Raw genomic sequence first — 19,779 nt, forward strand, 5'->3', positions numbered from 1 at the left:
CCCCATGACAAAAAAATTATCCAGCCCCAAATGTCATTAGTGTGGCAGTTGAGAAACCTGGCTCTAGATTTTGTCCACAAGGGGAATTTGGTGGAGTTCAGGGAAGGGAATTACTCTGGCAGTGACAAAAATTAAACAATCCTTTCAACACAGTTCTCCATGTGGCGGGTGTTTCCTGACCTTTAGTGAAAGGGATGCCAAGCTAACCCTTGTCCACCTCCAGGAAAGGGATGACCTCACATCCTATCTGATCAAATCTGCCTCCTTCAGCATTTCATAACTATGGCATGGAGACATAAAGCCAGGAAATACATCATGCCATGCTACTGTGTTATAAATTCTTTAGGAAACACAAGACAAAAGTGCAATTTCCTTGATGGACTGGTTGTAATTTATTCATTTCCAAAAAGTAGAAACATAAACTTTGGAAGAAGAATCAATTCACAGTGGCTTCTCAGCCAGCACACACCACCCCCTGTAACAATCACAGCCCTGCTGTGTGAATGGAGGAAGCGTCCTGAAGAGCCTGGGACTATGCCCGGTTATGCTTCAGAACATCAGTCCCTTCAAACTGAGAATGGGTGTGTTCCTCCTGACTTCTCTAGAATTCAGACATGCTTGGTCAAAAGAAAACAGCATTAGAGGGGAAACACGGGGAAAACTTACTGTTTTAAGCCTGAGGAAAACGCAAGCTCCCGCTCCCCATAGTTTCCCATTTGGGGGAAACTAGAGAGTGGTGAATGTATCACCAGAAGGGGTTGTTTTCCCACTTGTAAACATGGTCTAGGGTGAGAGGCATAATGCCAGTGATGTTTGGTGGGTAGCCCAAAAGATTCCCTCCCCAGTGAGGTCTTGAGCCCAGGGGTTCAGGATACTTAGATGTGAGAGCCTCTTCTTCATCCTTTGTTTCTGTCCTTCCATCAGGTAGAATTCAGCTACTGGAAAAACCCAAGTGCTGGGAGCTGAGCTTCTAGGACAATCTGAGTTGTAGTAAAGGAACGGGTGCTCGTAAACCCAGGGTTTACAAATCTTCATTAGTAGCTCCACAGTTTTGAGAGTAGACAGTGAATGAGGGTAAGGTTATACAAGGGTGGCATAGTGGATAATTGTGAGGCATTTTTGTCTGCCTACCACCTGAATCCCACTTCTATTATTTGTAGAATTCCTTAATTCATAAGAAGTGAAAGTGGAAAATGCCAGATATTCAATTAGCAGCCTCCCTCGGAGATAGGACATGGACATGTGACCTAAGATTGACCATTCAATTCCAGACTTTGAATTATAAGCTAGAGATGAAAGGATGAAGAAGGAATCCTGGAGAATTCATTTTCATGGCAGACAGTGCAGCAGTAACAGTAATTTCAAGTTTTCAAGTCCAGCAGAGACAGTGAGGCAGTGGTAGAGTCTGTGCCTAGTGCTGGGGACAGTGGCTGTGCATGAACAGGATGGTCATCCCTGGGCTAGTTTTGTAATTTTGGCTGTGCCCCCAAAGCCTAGTCTCCTCTTTTCCTGCTCACTTTCAAAGCATGGTTTTGCAGAACCTTCTAGCAGTTATTGGAACCAATCAGTATCTTTTCAATAGGTTCCTTTTCTACATTAAAAAGCCAAAGCCAGCTTCTGTTGATTGCAGCCAAGAACTCTATTAAAGAAGCTGGTACCAAGAAACAAGATGCACTAAGCAACAGGCTTACAATGTGAATTGACCACACAAAGGAGGTAAGATACAAGGCAATAAGGACCTGAGTTTTGAGCTGGGAAGTTGGTGCCCCTTATTATGCAATTGTATGATAGTAGCTGTTTCTTACAGTACTTGCCAGGTTTATATAAGAACCAATAAGAACAAGAAGGGCTTAAATTGAAGACAGCGTGTCTGAAAGCAAAGAATAGGAAAAAACATAGGACTTTACCAAAAAAAGGCTCTTTCTGCCTGCAGCTTGCAAAATAAGTTATTGAGCATTCAATGATTTGAAGCTGTTAGACCAAAATAACTTAATTTTCTACTAGAAGATAAATTTAGTGTGAGGAGAGGTATGCAGGGAGTAGAAAGTGCCTAGGAAAGACCTTGACCTGCAATACCGCCTTGAAGCCCTGGATATAAAATAAGTTCAGAATCTGGTCACAGAGAGTCTTAGCTGAGGTTCCAGGTTTGTTCAAGGGAATCAACAGAGAACTGGAATTTAAACATCATTTTGAGAAGTGAAAAAATCACCATGGGACAAGTTCCTCTTAGTATTCCAAGCTCCTTTGTAACAGCACCATCAAACATTTGCTACTTTTTTCTTTAAAACTGAATGCCATTTGCACAGAAGTGTACTTTTAAGACTCTTACATGGTTTCCAGTCCACTGTTCAAAACTCAGAGATCTCAAAATCGTTCTTTCTGTTTATTGACTGTTTAGCTTCTGGGTTTTGCAAATAAAATAATGATATTCTTAGCTTCTTTTATACAATAATATCAGAGTGTTTTATGTATAATAAGAAATTCACCCTCAGCCTCTATTCAATCTTTATCCTGAGAGAGAAACTGAGGCACAGAGGCTTGCTCAGGTCTGCAGGTTATCATGATCAGCTCCCAGAACAAAGTAAAGATGGCCAAAATGTAAACGTTTCCAGACTTTGTGACTGGTGGTCCACTGTGTGAGATAGGTACTCAGATGTCCTGGCTTTCAGTCTTTGGTTTTTATTATCCAGTTCCAGCCAAGAGCAAGATGCCCAGTCTGAACTCACATTGCTATCCATTTCATCTGCCACAACACAAAGATGGAACGCTGTTATCAAGTAACGCTCTGTCCTGCGCCTGCAGCCACGGCAGAGCAAGCTAAATTCTTGGGAAGCCTCACTTCCTTGTTCATTTCACAGATGTATGTGGGAGAAACATCACCAGGCAGTTGATCCAAGAAGGGTACAGATGTGTAGCGTGTCTGTCAGAGGAAACCTGGGGCCTGGGGCCAAGTTCAGTGTTCATTTTGTTTTTTCCATTTTCCTTCAGAAAGTCCCTTTGTTGGGTCTTTGGTATCAGCTCTCTGGAAGTGTCACACTAGCATAGACTGTGATGGAATTTGTTTCCTGGGGACAAAGCGGAAGTCTGTGAGTGGAGGGACTGGATACTTACTTCATAGGATGCAAATGAAAACAGCGCTACTGAGGAAAAGGAAAGGGTCTTAGAGATCATGGCTTGTGCAGGGTCTGTCACAGACAGGGCCTTGTTGGGGCAGCACTTGGGTACTCACACTGCTTCTCCACCTGCAACAAGGGCCACAGCTCCCTTCCAATCATAAGCATGCATTATGGGGAGCATGATCTGAGGACCAGCACTCAATGCCCTGTCTCTCCCTTTGCCCTCTCCCCTTCCATCTCCTTGTAAGGCAAACCATTTGTTTTGCTGTTAGGCATGGATCACAATCTGGGGAAGCCAAGAGAGTTGTACATTATTGAGTTTTTAAAAAGTCTAGCGGGACTCAAAGGGAGAAGAGAAAAGTGGTATTGGTAGGAGAGAGGAAGGTGAGAAGAGGGTTATGCAAAGATCTCTCATGTCAAAGAAACAAATAAAAGAGAATGGGAATTTAAGGGGTTTTTCCATAAAGTGTCAACTATAGCATATTGTTTTTGTCCTTAAGTAAATTTCATTAAAAATCTATATATTTTTTGAAGCTTTTGAAGTCAGGTTTATATTTTTACTTCCCTCTTAGATATGACAGTGTACTGAGAATGGATTGAAGATGGATTTCATCTTGAAATAGGGCACCTGCCCAGGCATTTCTGGGTGGCTGTGTGGGCGGTAGAAGCTTTGAAAAATAAGGTGGATGCAGGCATTTGTGTGACCTTTGTGCCTCTATAATCCTGGGCTCTCTTCTGAAACAGCCCAAGTGGACCAAAGCTTTCAGCCCAGAATTTATTTCTGTTCATTCAGCAAAGGAAAGATTCCTGTCACAAGTAAACTTAGTCCCTGCTGATTTTGCGATAGGGTAGAACAGGCAAGTCTCATTTTGAGCTGCATCTCATATTCTCTTCTAGGTTTAACACCTATGCAGAGCTCCACTCCTAAATATTCTGATTAAATGGGGCTGGACAGAGTCTAGGCATGAGCATTTTTACAGCGCTTCCCTGGTGATTCTGCTTTGTAGCTGGAGTTGAGAACTCCTGGACTCCAGCTGCTGTTCCTAAACTTGAGTGTGCATTAGAATTACCTGGGGTGTGGGTTTTTTAATATGTAGGTCCCTGGTTACTCTCCATAGACATTTTCATTTAACAGAATCCTAGATGGAAGGCCCGAGGAATCTTTATTTTTAACAAGTATGCCAGCTGATTCTGACGTGGTCCTTGGACAACTCTCAGAGAAACACTGGCCAGCAGGGAGTGAGCAGTGGCTCCATGTGAACAGGTGTTGGGGGTTTCATGGAAATGGAAAACCAAGGCCGCAGAGACTCTTTTTTGCCTGCATGCTGTGGCCTACCTTCCCTGGTCCAGGATTCATCAATATGTTTCATTTAATTTGTTTTTTTTTAGTTTTTTAATTTTTTTTTACTTTTAAGTTCAGATGTACATGTGCAGATTTGTTACATAGGTAAACTTGTGTCGTGGGGATTTGTTGTACACATTATTTTGTCACCCAGGTATTAAGCCTATTGCCCAATAGCTACTTTTTCCTGATGCTCTCCCTCCTCCCATCTTTAAAGAAAAAAAATTTCCTCCTTTTCCCCTCCTCCATATATTCCCCCTCTACAGAGAGTAGGCAGAGAGATGCCTCACCTGGACAGACTCTGGGACAGGCTCTGTGGCAGCAACATATATGGTGGTGCAAGGGTCCTGAGCTGGGAAGGGGTCAAGTTTCTTCTGAAGAGGCTACAAGAGAAGCAAAGAAAGCAGATTAGCTGAACAGCAAGAGCTAGTTCTCACCCATCTCTCTGATGGAGAAGCACAGACTCAAGAAGCCTTGAGGCAGAACGTTCCTTTGAGTCATTTGGTTCAACCTCCTTCTCAGGTGGGAATTCTCCCTCAAATTCTCTGGAACTCAATTCGCCAGGCTTTGCTTGGACTCCCCAAGTGGCGTCTTGGAGTGCACAACCTCCCAAGGCAGCCTCATCCATTGTTAATGCTTCCCAGATGTTTTAAATGTCTTCCTCAAAAGAAACTGAAATTGGTGTGGCTCTTACAGGGGCAGCTGGAGGGGACAGAATAGCAACAGCATTTAGTCCATCTCACTCATCACCGGCTACATGCGGAGTTCTTGCATCCCACACTGCCATTCCTACTCTTCCTCCTCCTCACATATGTCTTCTCATTTGCCTCACAACCACTCTATGTGTTAAATACTGTTACTCACACTTCACCGAGGACGAAGCTACAGCTCAGAAAGATCAAATGTTTTCCTAATGTGTACATGCAAGAAGTGTCAAAGCCAGGAGTCCCCTGCCTTAAGCTCTTTTAACTTAAGGTACATGTACTATCACTATTCTTCTTTGGTCTCCTCAACTTATAATGACCTATCCCTTACCTACATTCGTCAGGTATTTAAAGTCTAATTTATACATTATGGCACTCTATGCTATATTTAAAACATTCTGATATATTTATGTGTTGTTTCTCCAGTCTACACATTCCTTGAGAAGTAAGCTATATAGTTTTGTATTCCCCACAGAACAGTGTTGGACACATAAAAATAAACCCTTCATATTTGATATTTGTTGATGTTACCTTGAACAAATTAAAATCCACAATACCTGGACAAAGACCTCAAAGTAAATTGAGACCACATCCTTGTAAGATGCGGATGCCATCACATATAATAGGGAAGTCATTAATTCAACACTTCTCGGGGACACTGGTTATGGGATAATGCTGCTGTCCACTCTCCCTGGGTATAGAGTCAGAATTGAAGCCACGCCACATGTGTTTTGATGCGAGAAAGCTTGGAATTTTGTTATGTGATAGAAGGGTTAAAGAATTAGGAAAGTTTATTGGAGGAAAAAGGGATGGGACATAATTTTTCTCTTCATATATTTGATGAATTGCCATATAGAAAAGGAGTTTGATTTGCCTGTAAAGTGTTTCAGGTTTAAACAAAGATTAGGATTTGGGGGAAATCCTTTGGTTCAATATAATGAAGATCTTTCTGATAGTAAAAGATGCTCAAATGAGGGATAAATTGCCTTGACAGGCAATGAACTCCTATAGTTTTAAGTGCTTGGGCATGGTCTAAACCAGTGCTGCTGACTTTTATTATGCATATGAATTACTTGGGGATCTTGCTAAAGGGTTGATTCTATTTCAGAAGATCTGGGGCAGGGCCTGATTCTGCATTTCTAATGAAGTCCCAGGTGATGCAAATGCTGCTTGTTCACAAACTATATTTCAGTAAAAAGGAGCTAGGCAACACTTTGGAAGTAATGTTGTAGCAGATAATTCAAGCAGTGATTGGGTGATTCAAATAGATGACTTTCAAGATCCCATATAATTCTTAAATACATTTTGAAGAAATTTTGAGTTTAAGAAAGAATTTCTTGCAGTAATGAGATAGATTAAGAGGCTATGAAAACAGTTTATTAAGAGACCTTTATCAACACATGCAACCTCTGCTGGTCTTCCTGTTTGGGAGAACTTTAGCATGACCTGACTTAGAGGCAGAAGGAAGAAGGCAAATAAAGTTACATTTTTAACATTAATTCAGAAGTTTTAGAAAGGAGAAAAATATGTAAAAGAAATCACCCATAGTCCTATTAAGACTATGTGTGTGCTTAAATGTTGGCTTCAGGATCTTTATCCAAGCACAGGGCATTATTTTAAACATAATTATAATAAGTTAGTATATTTTTGTATCTTGTCATCTTCTGTTAGGATCACTGATTTGTACATCTTTAGGGAACATCATTTATAAGCAACTCCAGGGGCACTATTTTCACATAACTTTTGTGAATGGTGGCCCCTGGAATTAATTCTGCAAGATAGTAGCTCTGATAAGTCCTAGAAGAGTTCCTAGCACACAGTAAACATTTGTTAAGCGATTTTCATGTTATTATATTCTTTGTAAGATTATTTTGTAACCATTCCAAAAAGACTAAAGGCATTGTTAGTTTTTAAATAATTGTCTACAGTATTACAGTCTTTATAATGACATAATAAAGACATTGCAAATATGAACAAACAAAATTGTGAGAATGTGGGTAAGTCTAATTATATAGTTTGTATATAAAACAATAATAATTATGTCTTGTGTGTTTAAAATATATATGAAATTCAAGTAATGACAAAACAGCCACATAAATCAAGAGGTGAAATTATTGTGGACTTAATGTATTATGCAGGAGAAAAGTAAACATTAGACTTTGGTAAGTCAAAGGCATATTTTACAATTTCTAGGGTAGCCACTAAAAAGACAGAAAAAACTTATTCACTAATATGTAGAGGAGAAAATTGAATAATAAAAATATAACTTAAAAAAAATTTTCACCAAAGAAACCCTAGTCTCAGATAGCTTTACTAGCAATTTCTACCAAATATTTAAGGAGAGAAATAAGACCAATTCTACCCCCAAAATCCCAGAGAACGATAGAAAGGAAATGCACCCTGTAGTGGGTTGAACTGTGGCCCCAAAAGGTATGTCCACCCAGAATCTCAAAATGTGATTTTATTTGAATAAAGGTCTTCACAGATGTCGAGATAAGGATTTCAAAATGAGGTCATCCTGGATTAGAATAGATCCTAAGTCTGACGATGAGTGTCCTTATAAGCGTTGGAAAAAAAGAAGACACAGAGAGGGAGGTCTTGTGAAGATGAAGGCAAAAATTGCAGATAAACAACTATAAGCTAACAAATGCCACGGATAGCCTGGAGCCACCAGATGCCGGAAAAGGCAAAGAGGATTTTCTCCTCCAGAGGGAGTGTGGCCCTGAGGATGTGGCTCCTTATTTTGGACTTCTGATCTCCAGAACTGTTAGAGAATAAATTTCTGTTGTTTTAAGCCACCAAGTTTCTAGTAATTTGTTACGGCAGCCCTAGGAAACTAACATACTCCAACTCATTATGTGAATTAGCATAAATCTTTATATCAAAACCCCACTCGTTAGGCATGACTCCCCAGGTCCCTTCCAGTTCTTAAAGTCTGAATTTTTAACAGGAGAGTGACCGACTTTACCATGATGTGGGTATTAAGTAGAGTAGCTCTTTGTCATTTTGGGATCAATCTGAGGCTTGTGATTAAAGAAGAGCCCAGGAAGAACTCTGTTACTTATTTTTTAAGGATATTTGAAATATTTCTACCTCAACATGTATCCCAGTTAGATATATTCACAAGAATGCTATATACCAGCCACTGCAGTGCCTTCTTAAAAAAAAAAAGGCATTACACAAGAGAATCACAGGCCGATTTCACTCAGAAACATAAGTGGAAAACAAAATTCCACAAAATATTAGCAAATAAAATCCAGTAATGCTTGAAAAGGACTAGACTAAATTGGTCTGCAACAAAATTTAGACCTTCTCTTTGTCAACAGTTATCTCTGAGAAATTTCAAAGGCAAGCCACAGATAGGTGAAGGTATTTGCTGACATATCTGCCAAAGGGCGCATATCCAAAATATATGAAAAGCGTACGCTAGTCCATAGAAGAAAGGCTAAACTTCAAAGGAAAATGGGCAAGAGATTAAATGTGCACTTTAAGAAAAAAGTTTAATATGGCCAATAAACATATGAAAAGTTGCTCAACTTCCTTAATAATTAGAGAGATGTGGAATAAAAGCATAATAAGACACATCCAACAGTAGGACTAAAATTAGACTGTTAATACCAAGTTTTCATTAGAATGCAGAGCAATTGAGGCCGGGAGCAGTGGCTCATGCCTGTAATCCCAGCACTTTGGGATGCCGAGGCGGTCAGATCACCTGAGATCAGGAGTTCCAGACCACCCTGGCCAACATGGCGAAACCGTGTCTCTACTAAAAATACAAAAATGGGTGTGGTGGCACGCACCTGTAATCCCAGCGACGTGGGGGGCTGAGACAGGAGAATGGCTTGAACCCAGGAGGCAGAGGTTGCAGTGAGCCAAGATCATGCCACTGCACTCCAGCCTAGGCAACAGAGTGAAACTCTGATGCAAAAATAAATAAATAAATAAATAAAGCATAGCAATTGAGACTCTCATATGTAGCTGATAGAAAAGTAAATGGATACACCCACTTTGAAAAACAGCTGGGCCTTATCTAGTCAATTTGGAGATATGCATACTCTATGATTCAGTAATTCGACTTCTAGGTATATCTAGGTATATATTCAACAAAAATATTTGCACATATCCACTTAACGGCTTGCATATGAATGTTCACACCTGCAACTTTCATAATAGCCTCAACCTGGAAATAACCCACATGTCCATCAATAGTCAACTGGATAAATAAACTCTAGTATACTCATACATTTATATTCTATGAAGCAATGAAAAAGCATGCATTATATCTAAATTCAAAGACATGTGTGAATCTCATAAAGATAATATTGAGCAAAATAAATCAGACATGAGAGAAAAAAGAATAAAGAATTCAATTTTTATAAAGGTCGAAGATAAAAAAGGAAAAAGCTAAACTATATTTCTAGAAGTCAGGATAGTGGTTACTTTGGGGAGGAGAGAGGAAGTAATGATTGGGAAGTGGCATAGGAGGCCCTCAGGAAGTATGGGCAATGTTCTAGTCTTTGATCTGAGTGGCAGTTTTATGGTATTAGAAGACTCAATACTGAGGCCAGGCACAGTGGCTCACATCGGTAATCCCAGCACTTTGGGAGGCTGAGGTGGGCAGATCACTTGAGGTCAGGAGTTTGAGACCAGCCTGGCCAACATGGGGAAACCCCATCTCTACTAAAGATATAAAAATGAGCCGGGTGTGGTGGCAGGTGCCTGTAATCTCAGCTGCTCAGGAGGCTGAGGCAGGAGAATCGCTTGAACCCAGGAGGCGGAGGTTGCAGTGAGCCCAAATCACACCACCGCACTCCAGCCTGGCCGATAAAGCAAGACTCTGTAAAACGAACAAACAAACAAAGCAAAACAAAACAAAAAAACAGGCAATAATGAAAAATGTAATTTCTCCTCATATAGATCTGTAGACTCAACACCATTCTAATACATTTTTTTCTTTTTATGGTACTTAATAAGTTGATTCTAAAATACATATGAAAGTACAAAAGAACAAGAATAGCCAAAAACTTTTGCAGAAAAACAAATTAGGAAGACTTGCTTTATCAAATATCGAGATATACACTTAAGGGTAATTCAGTGGGCTGACATTAATGTGTTGTGTACTTTTTTGGTCAGAGTTGATCCTGACTCAGGAGTGCGTATGCGTGAGAGTGTGTGTGTGTGTGTGTGTGTGTGTGTAAAATGGAGGAGAGGACTCAAAGTGTGATTAGAAGCAGTTGGAGGTAGCAGAGGAGGTGCAAGTTAGTTCCCTTGAGTGTTTGCAAAGTAAGACATGCCTGCCCAGCACTCTCCTAGGTGCTATAGTGGCTACAAATAGAGGAGAGAACAGACTCCAGTCCTCAAAGACTTTCAGTCTTGCAGGTCAGCTCAGACTCAAATGTAGAACTGGAGGACAGTCCTGAACTGATGAATGTCACTGAATTTTAAATTTTATTTAATTCAAATTAATTTAAATTTAGAAAGCTACATGTGGCTAGTGACTACCGTATGTCATGCTTAACAGTAAAAAAGAGGGATGCTAGCAGCATAGGATAGAGTAGTGAGGGAAGACACTATGGTAAAGATGAACCTGGTTACCTAAATATGCAGATGACAGCATAGGGGGAAAGGGTTACTCTTGAGATTCTCATCTATGTAAATGGAGTTTAGTTGAGGAAAGGATGGAGCTGGGTTGTGTAATAAACCCTCCAGGCCACTAGGGGACAGTAGAAATAAGAACTTTGTCCAAGAGTCCATCTCCTGGTTCTCAGAAGTGCCTTTGCTACCTTTTGATGCAATTTTCTAAGGTACTAATCAAAACCTTCTTTACCTTCACATCCTTTACTCAAGAATTTGCCTCTTCTTACACCCCAAATGGCCAGATTCTGGCCTATGCAATACCAAGAATTGCCTTCATGTTGAAAAACAACAGTGTCTCTACATCTAACCATGATGCTTTTAGTGTCTCTATCCCTTCCTTGTAGCATATCTGCTTCTCAACTTCACCATGTATCCAGTTTTTCCATCCTTCACTTCTTAGTCTGATGATCACTCTATCAACAATGCTTTCTTCCATCTCCAGTCTATATATCATCTTTCATCTCTTTAACCACACTCTGGCTAGAATTTTGAAGATCCTACCTTCCTTGTCACTTTTGCACTTTATAAATGCCTAAACTTGGATCAGTACAAAATGTCACACAATAGCTTTTCCAAACCTTCTTCTCTCTCCTCAAGCCTGCACTGTTTTCCCTAGAAAAGGAAATAATTGAGTAACATGGAACACTAGACTCCTAGAATGCCAGAGCTGGAAAGATACATACATACAGTATTTATTTCCAGTTTCTTCATTTTTTTGCTATGAAGAAACATGACGAGAAAATTACCCAGTATTACCCATTATTAGTGACCTTTAGGAGAACTCTTGTTCTTGACTCCTGTTCCCTACTTTCCTCTGCTCTGGATGGAAAACTGTGAATGTCCAACAGGCAAGGTAGACTGGCCAGGAATCCTGTAGGAAACATGACAGGTTCATCTCAAACAAAATATAGAACTTACACCTGGTTTCTGGACTTGGGCATAGATCGTAAGGCTTTTTTTTTCCATTGTTGTCTGGTAATGGTCCGTTTTACCTGGTGAAAAGAAACCATAATGGTTATCTCCCTCTGGTCCCCAGCAGGAGCTCCTTACTCAGACCTGTCTGGTCTTTACTGTCCTTTGCATACCCACTTTCCCCAAGGGTACAATAGAAACAAAGCCGAGTCCCAACCTGCCTGCACATTTGTCATATTGTCTTAGGTTAGTTACTTGATCACTCTCGGCCTATCTGTGAAATGGGATTTGAAATACCTGCCTCGCGGGGCTGTTGTGATAATTAAATGAGCTACCACTTGTAAAGTGTTTAGAACATTGCCTGATGCATAACAAATGCCCAATATGCATTAGGTGTTTTTCTCATTGGTGTCCCATTCAATTACTTTAATCTCTGTTGTTCGATGTGCATATCTGGTCTCCTAATAGGATTCTAAGTTCTTTGAGGGCAGGGCTAGTTGTTTATACCTGTTTTGTATTTTCCAGCTGGTAGTATGTTGCTTCACTCGCAGCTTTCTCACCTCGCTATTTCTGGGGGAATTGATGTGTGGGAGGTAAGGGTGGGGGGACATGTAAGAGGGATGTTCCAACTGGGACTATTTAGAAAATAAAGCAACAATGTCATTCTGTTGCCCAGCCTCTGGAAATTTTGCTCAGGGCCTAGGGTCTCTGGAAGTTAATAAGTTGCAGAACATTTTAATTGTTAGCCAATTTTAAAAAGCTTTCTTTTTAAATTATAGGAGTAATTTATTCTCATCATAAAATAAAAATTGTGAAGAAATATATAAAAAGTATAAATCCCCTTCCCCCATTAACCAACCCAATTTCATTCCCAAAAGAAACCATATTTTTCAATACTTGTGAAAAGAAGTGGGGAAAAAAAGAGAAGAAACCATCAGCTGTGTGCAACAGAACTTTCTGAGATGATGGAAATGTTCCATATCTGTAATGTCTAATACATGTTACAGACATGGGGCTATGGAGCACCTGAACTGTGGCTAATGCCACTGAATTTTAAATTTTATTTAATTCAAATTAATTTAAATTTAAAAAGCCACATGTGGCGATTGACTACCATATTAGACAGTTCTAGATATTTGCTATACTTATATAGGCTTTTTTTTTTTTTTTTTTCACACAAATGGTGTCATTCTGCACACACTTCTCTGTAACTTGATCTTTGCACTTAAAATGTCTTGACGCTAGGCCGGGCGCGGTGGCTCACTCCAGTAATCCCAGCACTCTGGGAGGCCGAGGCAGGCAGATCACGAGGTCAGGAGATTGAGACCATCCTGGCTAACATGGTGAAACCCCGTCTCTACTAAAAATATAAAAAATTAGCCAGGTGTGGTGGCGGGTGCCTGTAGTCCCAGTTACTCGGGAGGCTGAAGCAGGAGAATGGCATGAGCCTGGGAGGTGGAGCTTGCAGTGAGCCGAGATCACGCCACTGCACTCCAGCCTGGGCAACAGTGAGACTCTGTCTCAAAAAACAAAAACAAAAAACAAACAAACAAAAAATGTCTTGACACTTTTCATGCTGGCACAGTAGACCTATCTCATTCTTTCTAAAGTTGCACAGTATCTTTTGTATACATCATGCAGCAGTAAGGATGATGAGAAAGTGGCAAACTGAAGCATGGAGGTTTATTACAGGCACAGTCCAGGCAGAAGCAATGGAGGCTAGACCCAGAGGAAATCACAGCCTTTAGGATAGACTTATTTTAACAGCAGTTAATTTATTCTCTTAAAAAACTGGGCTAGGCACAGTGGTTCATGCCTGTAATCCCAGCACTATGGAAGGCTGAGGTGGGCAGATCACGAGGTCAGGAGTTCAAGACCAGCCTGGCCAACATGGGGAAACCCTGTCTCTACTAAAAATACAAAAATTAGCCAGGCGTGTGGCACGCACCTATAATTCCAGCTACTCAGGAGGCTGACAGAGAAGAACTGCTTGAGCCCAGGAGACGGAGGTTGCAGTGAGCTGAGATCATGCCATTGCACTCCAGCCTCAGTGACAGAGCAAGAATCTGTCTCAAAAAAAAAAAAAAAAAAAAAGAGGGCACGTCTTTGAGGAAATAGCGTTTTTAGGAGAGGCACATTTTTCTTTGGAAGGGAAAGGCCCAGTGTGTATGTGGTGAGCACGGTGGAATGTGCTGCGTGAGGGTGTGAGTCTTGGGGAGGAAATGTGGGGCAGCCACTGATGAAGTTCCAGGAATTCGAGGAAAGTCAACATGGGATTTTTTTGCATGGGTATGAGTATGGTGTGCCTAGTGGTTTCAACTTCACTTTTTGGTCTGAGTTGATTCTGACTGAGGAGAGTGTGTGTGTGTGTGTGTGTGTGTGTGTGTGTGTGTGTATGTCTAAAATGGTGGGGAGGACTCAAGAAGCAGTTGGAGGTAGCAGAGGAGGTGCAAATTAGTCCTTTCAAGTGTTTGCAAAGTAAGACATGCCTGCCCAGGACTCTCCTAGGTGCTGTAGTGGCTACAAATAGAGTAGAGAACAGACTACAGTCCTCAAAGAATTTCAGTCTTGCAGGTCAGCTCAGACTCAAATGTAGAACTGGGAGGACAGTCCTAAATGGTCAGACAGATGGAAGAGGTGAGGTTGATTGTTGCTGCTTAAAAGGATCATTGGACCAAGATAATTTAGTCTCAGGTTATTTTTCCCAGTGCAAGAATAGATTTTTAGGAGTAAGCTCAACTCAACTACAAGTCACCAAGGTCTTAGGCTCTAATGAAAAAGTCTTGGCCTTAAAATTAGGACATCTACATTGTAGCCATCATAAGCTGTGTGGCATTGGACAAATCATGTCATCTCAGTGGGTCTTTTCTCTTACCATAACTATAAAATGAGGGTGTAGAGTGTCTAATATCCTTTTCAGCTCTTACCTGAAGCATAAAGTCTTATGTTACCATGATTTAAAATATTTTAAATCTGTTCTAGGTATTGTTTCCAGATGCTTCCAGTGCAGCCTCTCCTGGCCATAGCACTTAAACATTGCCATTTAAACTCATCTACTCTAAGAGATTTCTCTATCTATCTATCTATCTATCTATCTATCTATCTATCTATCTATCTATCACCTATCAATGGGAACCACTGTGTTCAGTGTTTTCCGTGTATTGATACCAATCTTCACCACAATACCATGAAGTACTTAATATTACCCCCATTTTGCAGATGAGAAGTTAAGTCATTTGATCACACAGCTTGTCAGTAGCAAAATCTACATCTGAATGTAAGTTTATCTAATGCCTATACCCACATTCTTAATCAATGTATTCTCCTGGACATGAAATTGCCAAAGAGTCCGTTGAAAAGCCTTCAGCATCAGGCTGCATTCTGACAATTATATCATTAGAAACTGCCAATAGAATTTCTTTAGCAAGGTTTTGTGAAAGGTACAGCAACTAAATATAAATTTTACCACAAGTTGGAGGCAGAGTTTTGTGTGTTGCTAACTTCCAAGGGACAAATGGTGAATGGAGATGAGGTGAGGATGGGTATGTGTGTTGGGGAAGGTAGTGGGGAATTGTGGGATGGAGAGAACTATTCCCTTAGAGCATAGCCATGTGATAAGCCAAGTGTAGTTGAGGAAAGAGTATGGTGTAGGATCCCAGCAATTTTGCTAGGTAGGTAATGTGGATAAGTTCAGTTCAGTTTTCTCATCCTGAACATCCAGAAATCTCACTATTTTCTTATAGTACAAGCTAAATGTAATTGCCCTACCCCCAACCCGATAGGCTGTCAACCTAATTTCTATCTGAATCACGCATCCCTCCTGCCTGGCTAACTCTTAGATGGAGGAAATGAGACACAAGTAGGTCACTGTGCTGATCTAGATTTTTTATATAAGCAAAACCAACATCAGAGTGCTGAGGTAAGGGCTTTTCTAAGGTGGCATGTAGATGACATTGATCTACTTGAGAATGAAATCAGTCATCAGCTCAGTGTTCTGAGGACCAAGTTCTATTTTACCATTGGAAGGCAGCCAGGGCATCTGTCCTGGTCTTGGGTCAGGACATTTTGACTCCAGTATTGGTTGGTAGTAGTCAAGGTGGCTGAGGGGAGCACAATGCCCTGAGATATTGAATCACAGGGACATATGGAAGAGAGGACAGGGGATGGTACCTCTAGGCACTTAAACTGCAGGGGAATAATTGTGCCTTATTGGTTTCATTCTAACTTTGGTGACTTTTTGGATGAGATCCAAGAATTTTCTGAATTCTGTTCCCAGCGAATACTCTTAAACCTCTTGTACATTTCTTCAGCATCCTGTATTTACCTTGACAGCAGTGCTAGTCATACTAAACTGAAATTATATGAATAATGTCTCTCACATTAGAAACCTGTGGCCCTTCTATTTCTCTCCATAGACTAGTAGAGGGGATCAAGACATGTTGAATTAGACTGAAATAAGCAAGGTCCCAGGATATGTTTATCTACTATTTTTGCAAAGGTGGCCCCATGCAGAAAACCAAAGTGGTGAGAGCAAGTCCGAGCCTGTGGGGAGAGGTCCCCTGCTTACCACAGAGAGTGTGATAAGAATCTCTTTATTGCCAGACACCTACCTCTTTTTCTCAACTGTAGTATTACCACCATGATGAGAATCATGATGGCACCCCCTAACAGCCCAGCATACATTGCCCATGGCTTTGTTTCTGGAAAAAAAAAAAAAAAAAAGAAGTCAAAGAGCAATCTCAAAAGTATTCTGAGCTTAAAAACATCCTACATGAAAGTGGGATAACGGAGCCTCATGTTCTATTACTGCGTTGTCTCCCAAGGGAGATGTTTGTTTTCATGGTTTTAGAGATCAGCTTTAGACCACTGAAAATTTTTGTATCTGTTTTCTTATTCTAATTTCTTTCACTATACTTTCACATTCTTAATTTCATAAAGATTTTTCTATCCAAATGCTTTATATTTAACTCAACTACCACATATCTAAAATTAAATTATCTTCGTCTCTCCTAAGTCAATCTCTGCCCAGTTTCTCCATCTTAAGATTGCTAATGTGTCCTGTATCCATTTTCGGTAAAGAGAACATAATGGTTCCATGTGCCGTCCCTGTGAATTCACACTATTCTCATGAGACACTGGGAGGAAGAAAGATTTACTTATCTATTTTAAAAATAAACATAATAGTGCTATTGCTGTCCTTTCATGAAAATAACTGTGTTAAACCCAGCAGACCTGAACTGAATGGAAAGTATTTAGTCTTTCCTCTAAATCATCTTCATGTTTAAAATTAGCCTGAGAACTAATCATCAAGGCTCAAAATCAGAAAGAAAACTTGTATTGCTTTCTCTCCTTTACCCACTTTATCAAATTCTTTTGAACTAGGAGCAACACTTTGAAAAACAGTGAATGAGAACTATTGCCCCCAGTAAACAAGACATGTAGCTCAATAAGATAATAATGAACAATTATTGAACATTTGCAACGGGCCACATATTTTTAGTGCATCACGTGTACTGACATATTTAATCCTCACAATAATCTTACAAGGTAGGTACACTCATTACTCCTATTTTATGGAGAAGGAAAACAGCCTGGAGAACCTCAAGAACTAGAGCTTGATTTAGGAGTAGAAATGTGGCTGAATACTAAAGACAGAATTCTTGGAGAGTCAGAGAGACTCATGGGCTTGGGAAAAGTTACACCAGGGTAATGAAACAGTGGGGACCAAGCTGAAGCACTAGAGTTCTAAGTAGAATATTCGCACTAAGGTTCTAAATAGAGTAACACCAGATGCTAACATTAATGTGTAAGGGAAACTTATGAGGATGATTGTGGAATAAGCCTGCTTGTTGTTGAACCTGTGATGAATTTTTGGGGCAGAAATTGAAAGAAAAATCGTTGGGTTCCAAAGGAACAGAATCATGGTGGCCAATAGCCTGAACTTTGTGTTTCATCAGCCTATGGAACTGATTCATGGTGGCCCCAGGTGGCACCCCATACTCTCCTTCCTGCTGCACCCTAAGCTGTCCACCATGCCTGCCCAGCCTTGATGCCCAGGCCAATCTTCCTTACTTTCTGTCACCTTTCCTGACCATCCCAGCTCTTGTTCTTCCCTCTCCCTTGGACTCCTGCAGCACCAGTGGTTTATGTCATGTATCCTAGAACCTGAGTTTTGGCAACATCATCTTTACCATGGAGACCATTTTCAGTGATGTTATTTGAAGCCAGATAGATAGGTTCATATTGTGGGTCTACCACTTGATAGCTCTGTGACTACAGATAAGCTACTCATACCCTTCAAGTTGAAGTGGCTTCAACTTCCTCATCTGTAAAATGAGCATAACAGTAAGTTCACAGTGTTGTTCTGAGAAACCAATACAGTAACATATGGAAAGTGCCCAGAGCAATGTCTGGAATCCATCATGTGGTCAGTAAGTGTCAAACACAATCAGATGTTTACAGAGTCGACCAAAGATATAGACAGTCTCAATGAATTCATAAAATGCATCCCACAAGATCCAAAGGGGCCTCCAGCCTGATAGCTGACCAGAAGTTGCCTTCTGGGTTTGAAAATATTCTTTTTCTCCTTGGGCCTTTCATACATCAAGTTAGCCCAAGGAATCTTCCTGAATTGACTTTGCAAACACCTTGGTTATAGGTTCTATCCCCTAAATTAAATGTTTTAATTTTGCCAGATACCAACTTCAACAGTCATATGCTCTGATTTAAAAAAAAGTTAGGGGACAGGCAGAGAGTTCTGAATTTGTATAAAGCATGACATTTGGAATCATTGTTGATGCTGGAGGAAGGAGCAGCTCCACTCTGAGTGACTTATGGTCACTGAGAACCCTCTGCACAGGAGTGTGTCTGTGTGTGTGTGTGTGTGTGTGTTTGAGAGAGATTGATCCATTCAAGGTTTATGATATTGACACCAGGAACCACTGGAGAAATCACTCTAACACTAGGATAAGAAGGAAAGCCAATAGCCTGAACTTTGTGTTTCGTCAGCCTATGGAACTGATTCAGCAAACCATTATAGCAGCACTTACTATTTTGACTAGTTCCTCTTTCTTCTTCTATCATAGATATTTTGGGAACTTCCAATACAACAGTTGATTTGAGAAGAAACATCCGCACCATTTATATCATTTTAAAAGATAATATTTCTCTCCAATTTCACTTGAGATTAAAAAAATAAAACCAACAGACAAAGTAGTACCTCTGAACTGGAAAATAATATGACAAAACTGCATCAGTAATGCTGGCGAGTCAGCCTCCTGTCCCTCTGCTGCCCACCAACTCACAGGAACTAACAATGACTGGGCGCGGCACCAAGGCTTCAGGATGAGAACGCCAGCCCTCTCTATCTTTTCTAGGGTCTCAAGAGGATGAAAGCAATCTGCTACCTTTGTCCTATGACAAGCATCTGCCAGTCCATCTAGATCTGAGAGACAAGTTGGCCATGGTCCTGAAAAATATTTTATAAATTCTAGTTTTTTTCATAATCTTTGGATACAAATAAGAACAATAGACTTTTTTAACCTTAAGGGAACTATAGTATAGTGCTTATTTCACCCAATCCACTAATTTTATTTTGAGGACACTGAGACTCAGACAGGAGTATCTAGAATCATAGAAAAAGTCAGTAGCAGAGCTGGATAAGATGGGAACTACAGATTTTGTGGTTTGTGCTTTAGCCTCTGGAGATGGGGTCCCCATAAAGAAGGCAGTAGTGATGTGATGTCAAAGCTCTTTTGACTCAAACCTTTTGAGTCAAAAGCCCTCTGAGCAGCCAACCCATCCTTCATCATCCTCCATCCAGTGCATGCTCATTCCTGGCCCTAGGCTACACCCCATACTCTCCTTCCTGCTGCACCCTAAGCTGTTCACTATGCCTGCCCAGCCTTGATGCCCAGGCCAATCTTCCTTTCTTTCTGTCACCTTTCCTAACCATCCCAGCTCTTGTTCTTCCCTCTCCCTTGGACTCCTGCAGCACCAGTGGTTTATGTCATGTATCCTAAAACCTGAGTTTTGGCAACATCATCTTTACCATGGAGACCATTTTCAG

General features: G+C 40.6%; 1 protein-coding gene across 2 annotated transcripts in view; it reads right to left on the bottom strand.

Annotated features, from left to right (window-relative positions):
* Window positions 1-363: 363 nt before the first annotated feature.
* Window positions 364-19,779, bottom strand: part of SLAMF1 (signaling lymphocytic activation molecule family member 1) — a 39,451-nt gene continuing 20,035 nt past the window's right edge. The window contains exons 4-8 of one of the 2 annotated variants that reach the window (XM_023214259.2): window positions 16,322-16,411; window positions 15,729-15,811; window positions 11,718-11,791; window positions 4,749-4,841; window positions 3,032-3,065 (exon numbers count right to left, since the gene is read on the bottom strand). In XM_023214259.2, the coding sequence (XP_023070027.1) occupies window positions 3,032-3,065; window positions 4,749-4,841; window positions 11,718-11,791; window positions 15,729-15,811; window positions 16,322-16,411 (374 nt within the window). Of the gene's footprint in view, window positions 3,066-4,748; window positions 4,842-11,717; window positions 11,792-15,728; window positions 15,812-16,321; window positions 16,412-19,779 lie in introns of both variants that reach the window. The other variant, XM_023214258.1, reaches the window with a different exon arrangement.

This window comes from Piliocolobus tephrosceles, chromosome 1, assembly GCF_002776525.5.
Source record: "Piliocolobus tephrosceles isolate RC106 chromosome 1, ASM277652v3, whole genome shotgun sequence".
In the NCBI taxonomy this organism is placed as follows: Eukaryota; Metazoa; Chordata; class Mammalia; order Primates; family Cercopithecidae; genus Piliocolobus; species Piliocolobus tephrosceles.